Raw genomic sequence first — 14,732 nt, 5'->3', positions numbered from 1 at the left:
CAAGATGGCGGCCACTCCGGACTGTTTAGAATGTTGACAGACACCGGAGAGCCAATCAGCTTCGCTTCGCGAAGTTCCGTTACGCGTCAAGTACGCGAACCGGGGCGCTGCCCGGAGCGCGCTTACAGATATATATATTTTTTTGAACGTTAATTTCTCAAAATCCACTGGAACACATATATTGAGACCTAGCAAAGGCACATCAGGCTACCAGTCCCTACAATTTTGCCAAGTTTCGTGGAAATCCATTCAGCCGTTCGAGCTAAAAGTGAGGCCAACCGCCCTATGGAAAATTGCATGGGAAAAACGCGTTTTGGGACCCCCCTTTTTTCTCGGCCCCCCCTTGACGAAACCCCCCCAAATTTTCAGGGGCTGCTCAGAAACAAAATGTTCCATTTTCCTGTAAATTTCAGCCAATTCCGTCCTCAAACGCCAAAGTTATTCGACATAGAATTTTCAAAAATCCCATAGAGAAAAAATCCTAACTATATATACCTACTGGCGACCTTAAGGGCAGCACATCTAGAGGACTCACAACATGAAAGGTAATCGCTGCATACATCTTACGTGACAATTTGTTTTGAACATCACAGTGCACTCGGACCATTGGACTGTGATTTCGGACGGTATTCAGCATGAATTGCATTATATCACAGTCTAAGCACTGGGCAATGATTTTATTCCAACCGTGGAATTAAGTTATTCAGCATAATTTTACATCTACCTCAGTTTGGCAACAACAACCCGAGTGCATTATGGGAATCAGCGACGGCCTTAGGCATGTGCAAGCTGTGCACCTGCACAGGGCCACCAAACCCCAGGGGCCACCACGCCAATATATATCCTTAATATAATAATCCTCTGAGGATGGATCCATATTTGCGTGGCGGCCCCTGGCAGGGATTTGGCGGCCTGTGGCTCTGTTCCACTTCCAAACACCCTGACCCCCCCTTCACTGACCTCCGCGCTCCACCCTGCCCGGACCCCCTCTTCCGGGGCCCCCTACCTACGCTCCCTGCCCAGGGCCACCATGAGCCTAGAGCCGCCCCTGTGAGAATGGTAGTACTGCACCGGGTCACGTGATCAATGTGATTTAAACAGTGAGAGTTTACTAAATGAGATTACCTCACCTGTGAACACATCAGGGTTGATGTTCTGCCATTCTTGAGACAACATTAAATGGCAAAACTGTAATTCTCACAACTTTAGTCAAAATTAAATATACTCATTATTAGATGAGGCTCTTTGAGACAATTCTAAAACTGCTGATTCAGTTTTTCAATATTATTACTTGGGGGGCGGGGGTGTATATCCTAGAAGGTAGGTTTAGCTAATGTAAGTTTACAGAGGTTTGGTATGCTTGATTTTCAGAATTAAATTTGCCAACACAGATGATTCTGTATTGAGATTCATGGTGCCTACATTTTCTCCACGAAGTTATCCTCAAAGTGTGACATTGAACTGACCCTCGCGGCCAAACATTGGACCAAATCTGATTTAATGCTTGCTGGAGACAGTCTTTGGGAACAAGGGGTTACTTCAAGGTCATTCCATGTTGGCTTTCCCCACGTTTTGATCTAGTGTGCGTGTTCAAGTTCTGGGCATATTAAAGCAAAAATTGTTTTACGGCATGATGTCTGCATAGTTAAAATACTTGTTTCACTGAGATTGGAATGTTATTGGCCGTAAACAGGTTATAAAAGTGTAATTATACGTCCAATGCTCCTAAAATTTAAAGGTTGAGTTCTGTTACAAGAAACATATGCATCTAGTAAAAGAATATCACTCTGTAAAGTGAACCTATGAACCCCTGGGCCTTGTATATTATTCAGCAAAAGAAATGTATTCAGTGGATATAAATACAAATGCAGGGATTTTAAAGAAAAACTCATGGAAACCTGATAATGCAATGGCTATTTACCATTTGATCACTGTGCCATGCAATTCCTTTGTCACAATCAGTATCATTAATCAGTTTTGTTTAATTGACAGGCATTACCAAAACAAGACATTGCAAGGTCAGCAGTTTGTCCTTGCTTCGCTTGCTTGCCTGGTGAACTGGAGGGATAGACAACTAGTCCTGGGAGGTAGAACATAAGCACTGCAACGTATCTGAGTTCTATTTGCCCGGATTATGTTGTGATCGATGTTACCCAGCAAACTACAGTCTGTGTTTTACCATGCTACTTAAGTGGGTGGCACAATAGGAGTTGCAGGCTCACTGGTAACATTTAATTAGCAGGCCAGTGTATATGGTATACCATTCTACAAGGGGCTTTACGTAAATTAAATATACCAATTAGGTATAAGCCAATTTTATCATGTTTTAGGGGAGGGGAGTGAGCACAAGCATTTATGCTCTGTGCCTCTGGGCCGGTCACTCCTCCACGCACTGCGCACACTCCCCGTGGGTGTGCCCTGCTGCCCGTTCCCGCCGCTGCTCGCAGCTGTGCCCCTGACCACGAGGCGTGGTCTCTGCTTCTGAAGCGCAGCGCCGCTTCTGCTGCCTGCGTGACCTTTTCTTTTCCTGCCTCTGCCTCCGCACTCTGGTCTGTCCCCCCTGTGTTGGGACTGCTTTCCCCCGCTTTGCCCAGCTTTTTTCTTCCTGCCAGTCTCTTGCCCAGTCCGCCGCTTTCCCGCCGGTTTTCCCGCCGTTTTTACTCCCGCTGTGCCCCCGCCACATCCCCGCTCCCCGCCGCTGATCCCCTGCGGCCCCGCCCCCCTCCACCAGGAGCCTTCCCATTCGCCGCCCCGCTCCCGCCTCCCAGCTGCCCCTCCCTCGCTCCGCCCCCTCCACCCTCCTCTTAATGTGGTATTAATGAAGCTTCTTATAAATTACCTCCAAAAGGTTCCCTTTTTTTAAACAAATTGTATTGGGTTGTTTTCGTATCATTAAACACATTCACAGTTGTGCACCTCATACTCAGCAGTCTTTTAATTTGAATAACCAATTAGATTCATTTGCAGCCTCTCCCCATTAACAAAACAAGAGGGATAACAGCAGTCTGTTCCCCGTCTCCCCAGGGCTCTGGGTCGAAGCGGCGTCGACGTTCGACGTCGAGGGGACTGACCAGGCCACCGTCGACGGAGTCATCGACGTCATCGGCATCGTCGAGTCATCAATGTTGAGAGATTTCGGCCCGGCGTCGGCACTTGCCGTTGAGGCGACACCGCTGTTCGCCGTCGGCGAAGAGGAGGAGGTCGGCGTCGAGGGGATCCTCGATGTCGAGGAGGACGTCGAAGACTCGCAGGCGTTCGGCGTCGAGGAGACGCTCGGCGTCCAGGCGGCGTTCGCCGTCGAGGATAAGGCGTCCGACGTCAAGGAGACATTCGACGTCGAGAGGACGACGGTAGCCATCGCGGAGGAGACGTTCGACATCCAGGTGAGGCTCAACGTCGAGGCGATCGCACCGGTGGACTTCGAGGCGGCATTCCTCGACGTCGAAACGACGTTCTTCGACGCCACGGAAGCGCAGAAGGAGTTATGGCGCCAGGACTCCTCTGGGTCCGCTGGGGTGCGCCGGCGACGTTCGCCGATAGGAGACACGGCCTCTCCGTCGCCTCCACCTAAAAAGAAGAGGGAGTCACAGGGCTCTGTGTACTCCGAGGTATATACACCTCCTAAGCCAAGGTCGCCGCTGCCTCCTCCGCCCTTACCCAAGGAACCTCCGCCACGGACTCCCCCTCCGCCTCCGCTTCCACCACCGCTTCCTCCTCATTCCCATCCTCTGCTCCCTCCTTCTGGAGCGCCTGTGGTTCCGCCGAGGAAGGCTTCACTACCACGGTACCCGACGCCGCCTAAGGGGACTCCTCAGCCGAGGCACCCGAGCAGGCCGCAGTCACCTACTCCTTTGAGACCTGTGGAGCGTCCGAAGCCGAGGAGATCGCGCTCTCGCTCCGGCCAGAGGGAGAGATCGTGGAGTCGTCACCGGTCGTCGACAAGATCAAGACGACGCCACAGGAGGCGCAGGTCCAGATCCCACACGGATTCTTCTAGGACCAGGGAATACTCGCCGACATTGTCGGAATCCCCTGGGACGAGGGTGTCGCCAGTGGACGATATCGTCTCATTCTAAGATGTTCTACTGAGGGGTGCGGCTAAGTTGGGCATCACGGTGACGGTGCCCACGCCCACGACGTCTGTGATTTTCGAGGCGCTACATAAAAAGCACCTGTCTCGACCATTGCTGCCTCTAGTACCAGGATTGGTGGAGCCCGCCAAGGAGTTGTTTCTCACTCCGGCGGTGATGAAGGTGGCCCCCTCCAGGCTCCTTAAGAAGTACCGGGCGCCAGATTCTGACCCGGCTTTTCTCAGGATGGGTCCGACACCGGACTCAGTCATAGTGACGGCGGCTAGGAAGCAGCACACCACCACCCCGTTGTCTACAGTACCTCCTGATAAGGAGAGCCGCTGGTTAGACTCGGCGGGCAGGAAGGTCTGTGGGACGGCGTCTACTGCAATGAAGGCTGCAAGTGCCGCGGCCTTACTAGGGCGATACGATCGGGCCCTATGGGAGTCCCTCCAGCAATTCGCTGAGCTCCTTCCTCGAGAGAAGAAAGAGGACTTTCAGGAGATTCTGAACGAGAGGATGTTGGTGTCAAACCAACTCATCAGCGTGGTGGCTGATGTGTCTCTTCTGGCGGCGCATGTGTACTGCCATGGTGTCAACCAACGGCGCCACGCCTGGCTTCGCTCAAGCCAGAGGCTCAACAACGGGTGGCCAACCTGCCTTTCTCGGGGGAAACCCTGTTTGGCAAGCATGCGGATGATGAGATGGCCCGCATAAAAGCGGAGGCCGAGACCCTGACGGCTGTCAGGTTGGAGAAGCCCAAGGAGAAGAAGACCTACCTCCCGTTCCAGAGACGGTTCAGGGCACAAGGCAGGGGGCGAGGACAGGCTTCGGGACAGCCCCAGCAGTTCTGGAAGCCCTTCCAGAAGCGCCAGAAGGGCAGAGGCGGCCAGCAGTCCGCCGCGGCAAACAAAGGCCTGGCTGGGTCAAGGCCCTGAGTGGTTACTTCACCTGCATCCGTTACCCACTCGGGTGTGGGGAAGGGTTCAATTATTTCTGGTAGAGTGGAGAAAAATTAGTAGGTGCTGAATATTGTTTGCAATGGATACAGTCTTTGGTACACCGGCCCGCCTCCAGCAATTCCACCGGTCAGCTCGCAGTTTCAGCTGCGCAAGCTCCAGGCGGAGGCCGATACCCTGTTGAGGAAAAGGGCGATAGAAGACGTACCTCTGTCTCCAAGGGGAAGAGGTCTGTACTCACGGTTCTTTCTGGTTCGCAAGAAGGACAAGAACGAGTTCAGGCCCATTCTGGATTTGCGACAAGCAAACAAGTGGATTCGCAGAGAGAAATTTCGCATGCTGTCGTTGCATCAGATTTATCCTCAGCTGCAACAGGGAGACTGGCTATGTGCTATAGACCTACAGGATGCGTACTTCCATGTGCCCTTTACACACAAACACAGGAAGTTCCTGCGATTCCTAGTCGGCGCCAATCATTATCAGTACACAGTACTGCCATTCGGGCTGAAGTCTGTGCCCAGAACATTCTCGAAGTGCATGGCAATGGTATCGGCGCACCAGAGGAAGAACAAGTTGTTTGTCTACCCGTACCTGGACGATTGTTTGATCAAGGCCTCCTCCTTCTCGGAAGCTCAAGCGCACTTCCAGAAGGCGTGCGTTCTCTTGAACAGGCTGGGGTTGCACATCAACATGTCCAAGTCTGTCCCGACTCCGGTCCAGTGCATACAGTACTTGGGAGCCTCCATCAATACGCTGTCAGCAAGCGTGTCTCCTTCGGAAGAGAGACGATTATCACTCCTTCGGAAGGCTCAGGCTCTTATGACCGCTCCATCTACGACAGTGAGGACGGTGTCTTCTCTACTGGGGTCAATGCCCTCTTGTATCTTCCTCACGCCACACGCATGGCTGCACATGAGACCATTGCAGGAGTGCTTGGAGGATCAGAGGAAGGGGTCTTGGGACGACAAGATACGACTGTCACTGCATGCTCTTCAGTCTCTGAAGTGGTGGTGTTCAGCGGAGAATCTCCTCAGAGGGGTTCCCTTCCACAAGGACATTCCCACACAGACTATCGTGACGGATGCGTCTCTCCACGGCTGGGGGCGCACTCCGGAGACTTACAGATACAAGGAACATGGTCTCCGATGGAGTCCACGTATCACATCAATTTCCTGGAACTCAGAGCTGTTCACTTGACACTGAAGGCATTTCATCCGTCCTTCCAGACCAACTCTCTGCTTGTACAGACGGACAATACGACCACGATGTATTACCTCAACAAGCAGGGGGGCTCGAGATCATGCACTCTGTCGCAGGAGGCGCAGGCGATCTGGCGCTGGCTTCTAGCCAGAGGACTGACGATAACGGCTACCCATCTACCAGGTGTGCAGAATGTTCAGGCGGACGCACTGAGCAGACTGATTCAGGAAAACCACAAATGGGTCATAAACAACAAAGTACTAGGCGAAGTCTTCGCAAGGTGGGGGACTCCAGACGTAGATCTGTTCGCCACCGCCGAAAACAGCAAATGCAGAGACTTCGCCTCCTGGTACTACCAGCAGGGGACACTGGGGAATGCGCTATGGATCGACTGGTCGAACAGCTTTCTGTACGCTTTTCCACCCATTCCCCTGATGCCGGCGGTGCTCATCAAGCTGTCCCAGTCAAGGGCGCAGATGATCCTGATTGCCCCGGAATGGCCCAGACAGTGGTGGTTCACGGACCTGCTTCACCGGTCTCTTCTTCCTCACATACGGCTGCCGTGCCGGCCGGACCTTCTCACGAAGTTCGGGGGGCAGATGGTGCACCCCAACCTCTCGTCTTTCAGTTTGGCGGCATGGCTCCTGAGATAGTGCAATATGGCCATTTGAATCTACCAGAAGATTGTATGGACATACTGAAGGAGGCTAAGCGCCCTTCCACTAGGACTTCCTATGCTTACAAGTGGAAGAGATTCTGCATCTGGTGCAAGTCCAAGAACTATGATCCAACCACGTGTAAGGAAGATGTCATCCTTCCTTATCTTCTACATTTGGCGCAGTCTGGCCTTAATGTCCATTCCATTAAGGTTCATCTCGCAGCACTGACTGCCTACAGGAAATGCCCTTCACAGACTTCCTTTTTCCAGATCCCTGTGATCAAGGATTTTTTGGAAGGCTTGAAGAAAGTGTTCCCTCCTGTCCGGCTTCCTTTGCCTTCATGGTAATTGAATGGTGTGCTGTCCAGATTGATGAAGGAGCCTTTTGTACCTATTCATAAGGCTTCGTTGCAGTACCTGTCCTGGAAGGCAGCGTTCCTCGTGGCCATTACATCGGCCTGCAGGGTGAGTGAAATTCAGGCGTTGTGTTGCCAAGAACCTTATACTGTATTTCATGCTGCTAAGGTTGTTATGCGTACTCACCCTAAATTTCTTCCAAAGGTTATCTCGGATTTCCATGTTAGCCAGACCATAACTTTACCTACGTTTTTTCAGAATCCTTCATCTCCAGCGGAAAGGTCTCTGCATTCCCTGGATGTTAGGAGGGTGTTGAAATTTTATCTGGATAAAACCAAAGATAGTCGTAGGTCAGACCAATTGTTTATCAATTATGGATCAGTCCGGACCGGTTTTGCTACCTCAAAACAGTCCATCTCTAGGTGGATTGTGTCCTGTATACAATTGTGTTACCAGAAGGCTAATAAGACCTTAGGGGGTAAACCTAAGGCTCATTTCACCTGGGGCAAAGCTGCCACGACTGCTTTGCTTCGTAATGTTCTAATTGCAGAAATTTGCAAGGCGGCCACTTGGAAGTCGGTCCATACCTTTGCTAAGCATTACTGTTTGGACACTGATGCCAGGACAGACGCTCAGGTTGGGCAGGCTTCGCTGCGAAATCTGTTCGCACAGTAGTGGTGTTGTTACTCTTCTCTCCACCGCCGCTTTGGTGTGGGGATGGGCTTGCCATTCTATTCACTAGATTATGACTATACACAGAGATCCCCTACTACAGAAGGAGTAGTTTCTGTCCTGTAACTCCAGTTCTGTAGTAGGGGTATCTGTGTTATAGTCATAAGCGCCCGCCCTCCTCCCCGGTGGAGAAAGATTGTCATGTAAGGAATGCTACAGGTCTGGCGTGTTACGCCTTCAAAAAGAACTGAAAGTAAAAGAGACATGCTGTGCATTCTGGGATACTGAGAGAGTTCTGGAAAGTTCTCTTAAAGGCACAGTATCCTGTTTTGAGCCACATAATGGCAGCCTATGGGGCTTGTCTGTCCACTCCTTCCTCTCTATCATTCCAGAGGCTTTTGCTGGTAAAGGAAAGTTTTTCTCTGTGGAGAAAACTGGACAGGCTGTGCTGTTTGTGGGTTTTTGGTGGAATTTCTAGTTGAAGTACTGGACAGTGTAGCCTGTGGAGATAGGCTGCATTATCTGTCTTTAAATTCTCTCTTAAGTGTCTGTGCAGGTCTGCATTTTTTGACATATTAGAAGATAATTTTTGATTGCTCCGGGGTCCACGCACATGGGCGGGACTATTAACTAGATTATGACTATAACAGAGATACCCCTACTACAGAACTGGAGTTACAGGACAGAAACTACTCCTTCCGCCTGCTGATTTGAGTCGGACAGTACGATTCAGAAAGACTGTCTGAATCCAGCATCATACTTGGTCGTTCGAAAAAGCGGTCCGTAGAAACGTGCTATTATGCTCCATACAGCTCGGTCCTACCAAATGGCATCAGGTTCGGATTGGGATATTCCTAATGCCTAACTCGCATCGTACTTATTCGGTCGGAAACCTTTCCGAACCGGTAAGAAAGACACGTTCCCGAACCAATTCGGACAGAGCAAATGCCATTAAGAGGCCTTCCTTACCGCATTGGAATCGGACCCTCGGTTGGAAACATAGGATCGACACGGTTTAGGAAAATACGAATGCCGTTCGCAGCCTTTCCGACCGTCATCGTAATCAGGCCCTTAGTCTTGTATATATCTTGCACCCTGTTCTAATGCTCTGTTATAGGGTGGGAGAAGATAGGTCGGTCATGGAGTGCCACAATTCCCTCTAAGTCTCTATAACGTCCCGGAACAACAACAGCTTTCCTGACCAACAGATCCCCAGTATAATACCATCATGAAATTCAAGCATCATTGACACATAAATGTTTATGTGATGGTGGCAAAGCTTCCAACAAATTCAAACAATGTTGGCCGTGCATGATCCACCTACATTAATGAATTTAGAGCAGGTAACACCTCTGCCATAGATTTAAAAAGTCACAATTGGCAGCTTTTAGGAACAATACTGAAATTCAGGTAATAAGAATGCAACCAGAATTGTAATATATATATCAAATAACAGGCATCCCTTGAGAATTAAATGAGTGGCCCATTGTGGATGCAATAATTCTTGCACCTGACAAAATATGACATGGAATTGCAAGTGTGATCATTATCACCTATTCTGAGTTTTGACTGCAAAAAGTTGCCATAACACGCATGTTTTAGTGACTTCTGCATGTCCCGGTATTTACTGGTCATTTCTTCCCAAAACAGTTAATCAGGTATGACCTGCCGAAATTTACCTGGGAAAAACCAGCTTTATTGTACCTATTAGTATTGTATGGGAGTGAGACATAAGTCTTGAGCAAGACTAACATATTTTTTAATCTATATATCATAAACTCATACCAATGGGTATTGTAGCACTTTACATGAGCACCAGCTACATTACACAAAGTCACATTAATTATTTTTTTTGGGGCACAGGAGGTTAATTGATTTTATCAGAACCACTGAATGTTCATGGACGTCATTTTGTCGCTGCTATGACCCCTGTCTTGACTCTTGAGACCCATTGCATTGTATTTGCAGCCCCTGGCCTCAGAGGTACCTAAATCATTGCCAGGAACACAGTGTCAGCTCATCCTTCTGAACGTCGGCTTGGGCTCCATTATCTTTGTTTGCTTTCAATTTTTTTATTACACTAATAGCAAATAATGTTTCATTATTCGCTATTAGTGTAGTACAAAATGGTGTAGAATTAGCTGGAAGCGGAGGTAAGTAATAAAAAAGCTTTAAAATATATGTCATGTGCATGTTAGCAGGTGATTTTGTGTTTACGTGAGAGAGGGTGTGTGTACGTGTGAATGTGTCTGTATATGTAATATGTTTGTATGAGTGGAACTGAAGGTCAAGGGTTGTTTGATGTCACTTCCGTTACCCCTGGCATTTTAGTGAATTAACGTTCATGATCCGACTCAAACCTAGGGGCATATTAGCAAGGAACCCCGTTAAAATTATCGCTGTTTTATTGGCAGGAAACTGCCGATAAAACGGCGATAATGGGCTTGCTAATATGCGTTATAGAATTCCTATAGAATCCCAGGTTAGATGTCCTGCACATCTAACCTAGGATTCTATAGGAATTCTATAACGCATATTAGCAAGCCCATTATCGCCGTTTTATCGGCAGTTTCCTGCCGATAAAACAGCGATAATTTTAACGAGGTTCCTTGCTAATATGCCCCCTAGTTCCTCAATTCCAAAGTCAGCAGCTCCGTCCATAAGGCCACATCCAACGGCAGCTCCTTCGCTATGGCGGAGGAATGTCGCCCCGCCAAAATGTTGCAAAAGGAAAAATAAAGCGACACTCTTTATTTTTCCTTTCCTAGCAAGTCTTGAGGGCAGAAGTGGTGGTGGCAGGCACTGAGGGAAGTGGTAGTGCACTCCTATCATTGCGCAGGATGGTTTGGCCTGCTACTCAGGCAGGTCACACCATCATGCGCAGTGAAAGCTCTCTCCAACCCAGCAACAAAGCTGGGTTGGACAGAGAGGGCACAGACTTGCAGTCTGTCCTGGAGCACAGATCAAGGGTGCTTAGGCCAATCCTGAAGCTGCTCTTATGCGCGAAAGCAGGTTCAGGATAGGCCGCAGGAGAGGTGAGGAGGAGCAGAAGAGTGCAACGGGACAGCTGCAGTTAAGTTTTTTTATTTCCCCTGTGACCCCTAGAATACCTTCCCCCATCCCTCCCACATCCCCTCCCCCCAGTACCCCCGCCCCCCTCCGCGCCTCCAACTCCAGGCACATCCTCTCCCAAAATGGCATATTTATATCTCTAGAACATAGTTCTTGACCCGAAAGGCGCAGTGCTGGAAGATACTGGGTTTGTAGCTCCTAAAAATAAAAGCTGACTATAATGAAGAGAGTGATGGACATTATAATCAGCCCTAGTGGATAATTATTTTGAGGTATCCAGTGCATATTGTATTGTTTTGTAGCTTTTATATAATATTTCATTCTTTCGGAAAGTCCTCGTTTTTGCATCCGTGTTGACTGTATGGTCGGAAAGGCACACAATGGGACATGTAAGGTGAGGTGCTTGACATTTGGAGAGGTGCTTTAAACATGGTGCCGCAGAGTCACATGCACGAGAATGAGCTGTTAAAAAAGAATGTGAGGCGAAGCTTAGTTTAAAGAACTTCAGAGAGCCTACCCACCCACACACATGTAAATTTGCAATACTCCTTCCTGACAATTCACAGGCCTTCTCCTCCCCCTCCTTAGGGACAAAACGACTTTAATTAATTAAAAGTGTTTTATAAATATACGGTCCTTTTTAATGTGCCTTTATAAACAAGTTGATTGGCTGACTTTTATCTAGAGTGAAATTGTGTTTTGTGTTTTCTAGGCCCACCAGGAGAACTACGTCGATCCAGAGACGGGATATTTTGTATTCACCAAATTTGCTCATTTACAAAGAGGGAAATGCTGTGGATGTGGTTGCCGACATGTAAGTAGTATGCCTCCTCGACATCATGAAAAAATATCCATGAATCAGCTTTCTTCAGTGCTCCCAGTGGTCTATGAAGCACATAAGCATATGAAACTGATTTGTGGGCCCAAGTGCACTTTTATGACATTTGAACGATATTCCTGTTCAAACGTAAATTGGCCGTCATATAGCTAGGTGTACAGTAAAACAAAATAATTTTATTTCCAAATAATTTCTTTAAGAAGAGCATTTCCTTTGTTACACCGTAAATCCAGTTTTAATGTGGGAAAGAGCAAATGTAAAAGAATTGGGGTTTGTGATACATTACATGAATGGTTTATGTAGTAAGCACCAGACTGTGAAGAGAATATAGAAGGCAGAAAATTCAGTGACAAAATCTGCAACGTGTTGTACTAAATTACCGAGTTTTTGATTTCATTATGCCACAATAGTGCATCCAGAATACTATGAGGATAAGTATTTGTAGGTAATTATATTTTTACTTTCATACCATTAAATCTACATACTTTCAAAATGTATGTCACAGACGTATGCAGATGTGGAGTTAAGAATAGTGAATCGATATTAGAGTCGATATTCTGGATTCAATATTTTTCCATTATCATATTATTTACCTCAATATGTTGTGATGTGGCATTTATGTTGTGTGCCAGGGGATGCATTTTGGTAATGTAATCTGAGTGGCATGTTTATCAGTGTATCATGATTAGGGGGTCCCGGTTTTATGGTATCTTTTTTTTTTTTACATTTCTGTCTGCATTCATCCATATTTAGTTTTTGCCCATTTAATTGATATTTATCCATATTTATTTTGTGTTTCAAGAATAAATCTAGCTGTAAAATGGTATATTTCCACATTTATTTAACTCTTGGACATGCACTTATACATGGATGCCTGTCACATTTTAGCAAACCAGGCAGTCACGTATAATACAAGACTTCACTCACAGGTACATATTAGCGCCATTGGTCAAATATATGTTAACATGTACCTGTATTTAAGGAAATCTCATCCTGTATTTTAACCTTCCATGCTGTCTGCCTGCTCAGCTGTTGCCTAGAATTCATGAAAGACAGCATGGGGAGTTTCTCACAAGAAGCACAATTTTTAGTATTTTTCTGCTTTTAAAATACATAAAGACAGGAAACGCATTCTTTTCTTTCTGTATTTATCTGTAAAAAACAGTAGAAACGGAAAACTGGAAGCCTTAATCATGATATGCTGTTACTGCAACTTTGAAGTGTTTTTATGATTTGTGCATGCACTTCACGTAGACTTTGGGGCCGATTCACAAAGGGCTTCCGCACTCATTGCGAAGGTTCTGCGGTGGTGGCGGCGGTCCAGCACTTGCGGTGGGACCTCCGCAATGGGTAATTGCAGTACGGAGACCCTGCCGCTAGTACAGGGGCCCCGTACCAACTGCAGGGCCTCTGTCATGAGTGAGGCGGTCCTTTGTGAATTGGTTCCCATGTCTTTAAGAACTTTCCTCAATTGCTGCAATCCAGCTTTTAACATGTTATACCATTTGGTGCAAATAATGTTTGCTATTTGACAAATGCTCTCAGACATGTATGTTCGGCTTGACTGATTAGGTCTTTTGGGTATTTTCTACAGAGATCAAAACAATGTATAACATTGAGCTGAGTAACAATAAACATCAGTATTCAGTGGCAAGAATAATTGATGGACAGAATACAGAACAATGTCATACATTCACCCCAGTACAGAGATCTGGGCCTAAATCCATTGTTTTTTTGCTCTCCATGCCATTCCAATTTCCAAATAGCATATGGCAGGAGCAGAAGCTGAGGCCAGCCATGTGCAAATCAGTCTTGACCCTGATCCCTATGGGAACAGTCTAGCCCGAACTGCCAGGCCAAGTCCTCCCTGGACTGGAAACAAGCATCCTGGGAACGGTTTAGGTGTTTCACCCCTCAGCAGCCAGGCTAGCTTGACTCCAGCTGCATCGCGAGCACGGAACTCACATCTGGGCATACCCGTCCCACTCGGGGTGACAAATGCAAAAAGAACGATTGATAAACAGAATGCAGAACAATGTCATACATTCACCTCAGTACAGAGATCTGGGCCTAAATCCATTGTTTTTTGCTCCCCATGCCATTCCAGTTTCCAAATAGGATATGGCAGGAGCAGAAGCTGAGGCCTTTCTCTCTGTGATCTTCCCTATGCCTCACTGCAAGTGGTTACATTGCCATTGCAAATAGGATGGGTGACAGGGGGCTGCGTGTCCTAGGTGATAGGCCCTGGGCTGAAGGCTTGTACATTCAGTTTAATGCAAGTGTAAGGGCCTTGATGGAGCTCCTTAACCCATCTTATTGGTGAAGATGTGGGGCTTTCTGTTGAGCACAATGTGCAGCTTGGTAGGGTACAGGAGTACATATTGAATACCAGCTTTATGTAGTGTTCATTGTGCCGGAAGGTAGACTCGTCTTGCATTCTGGACAGCCAAAGTGAAAATGGTGTAGAATTAGACCATGTTGCTGCCATAATTCTGATCTCTCTGTTTACTGGCCATTCGGAGAATGAAATCACTGTCTTTGTAGTTGAATAGCCTGGCAATGATGGAGCCAGCCGGCGCACTGTGAGGGAGCCTGGACTAAGAGATCTGAGGGCGCATTCTCCAGAGAATAGCTTGGTGAACACCACGTCAAGGAATAGTTGCTTCAGCATTTCATCAACAAAGTCTTTTTTTTTTTTTTTTTATTTTTTTAAAGTTTTTATTGAGACCAAAATACAGTCACACAGCGTCATGCCGACAACCCTGAGGCTGGCCGCTATCAAGCAACAAATCGACATTAAGGATGTATTATAGTCCACAGTATGCAATGAACGAACAGCAGCAGCATCCCAGGCGCATCAACAATGAGCATATGCAACAGCAAAAAATCATAATTGTTTACAATTG

At 47.4% G+C, this 14,732-nt stretch overlaps 1 protein-coding gene across 1 annotated transcript in view; it reads left to right on the top strand.

Moving 5' to 3' along the window:
- C1_1H1orf53 (chromosome 1_1 C1orf53 homolog) overlaps nucleotides 1-14,732 on the top strand; it is a 148,570-nt gene that overhangs the window by 90,372 nt on the left and 43,466 nt on the right. Inside the window, exon 2 of the mRNA XM_078643991.1 lies at nucleotides 11,701-11,802. Coding sequence (XP_078500117.1) covers nucleotides 11,701-11,802 — 102 coding nt within the window. The remainder of the gene's footprint in view (nucleotides 1-11,700; nucleotides 11,803-14,732) is intronic.

Source organism: Lissotriton helveticus, chromosome 1_1 (assembly GCF_964261635.1).
Source record: "Lissotriton helveticus chromosome 1_1, aLisHel1.1, whole genome shotgun sequence".
NCBI lineage: Eukaryota > Metazoa > Chordata > Amphibia > Caudata > Salamandridae > Lissotriton > Lissotriton helveticus.
This window is presented reverse-complemented; position numbering and strand designations above follow the sequence as displayed.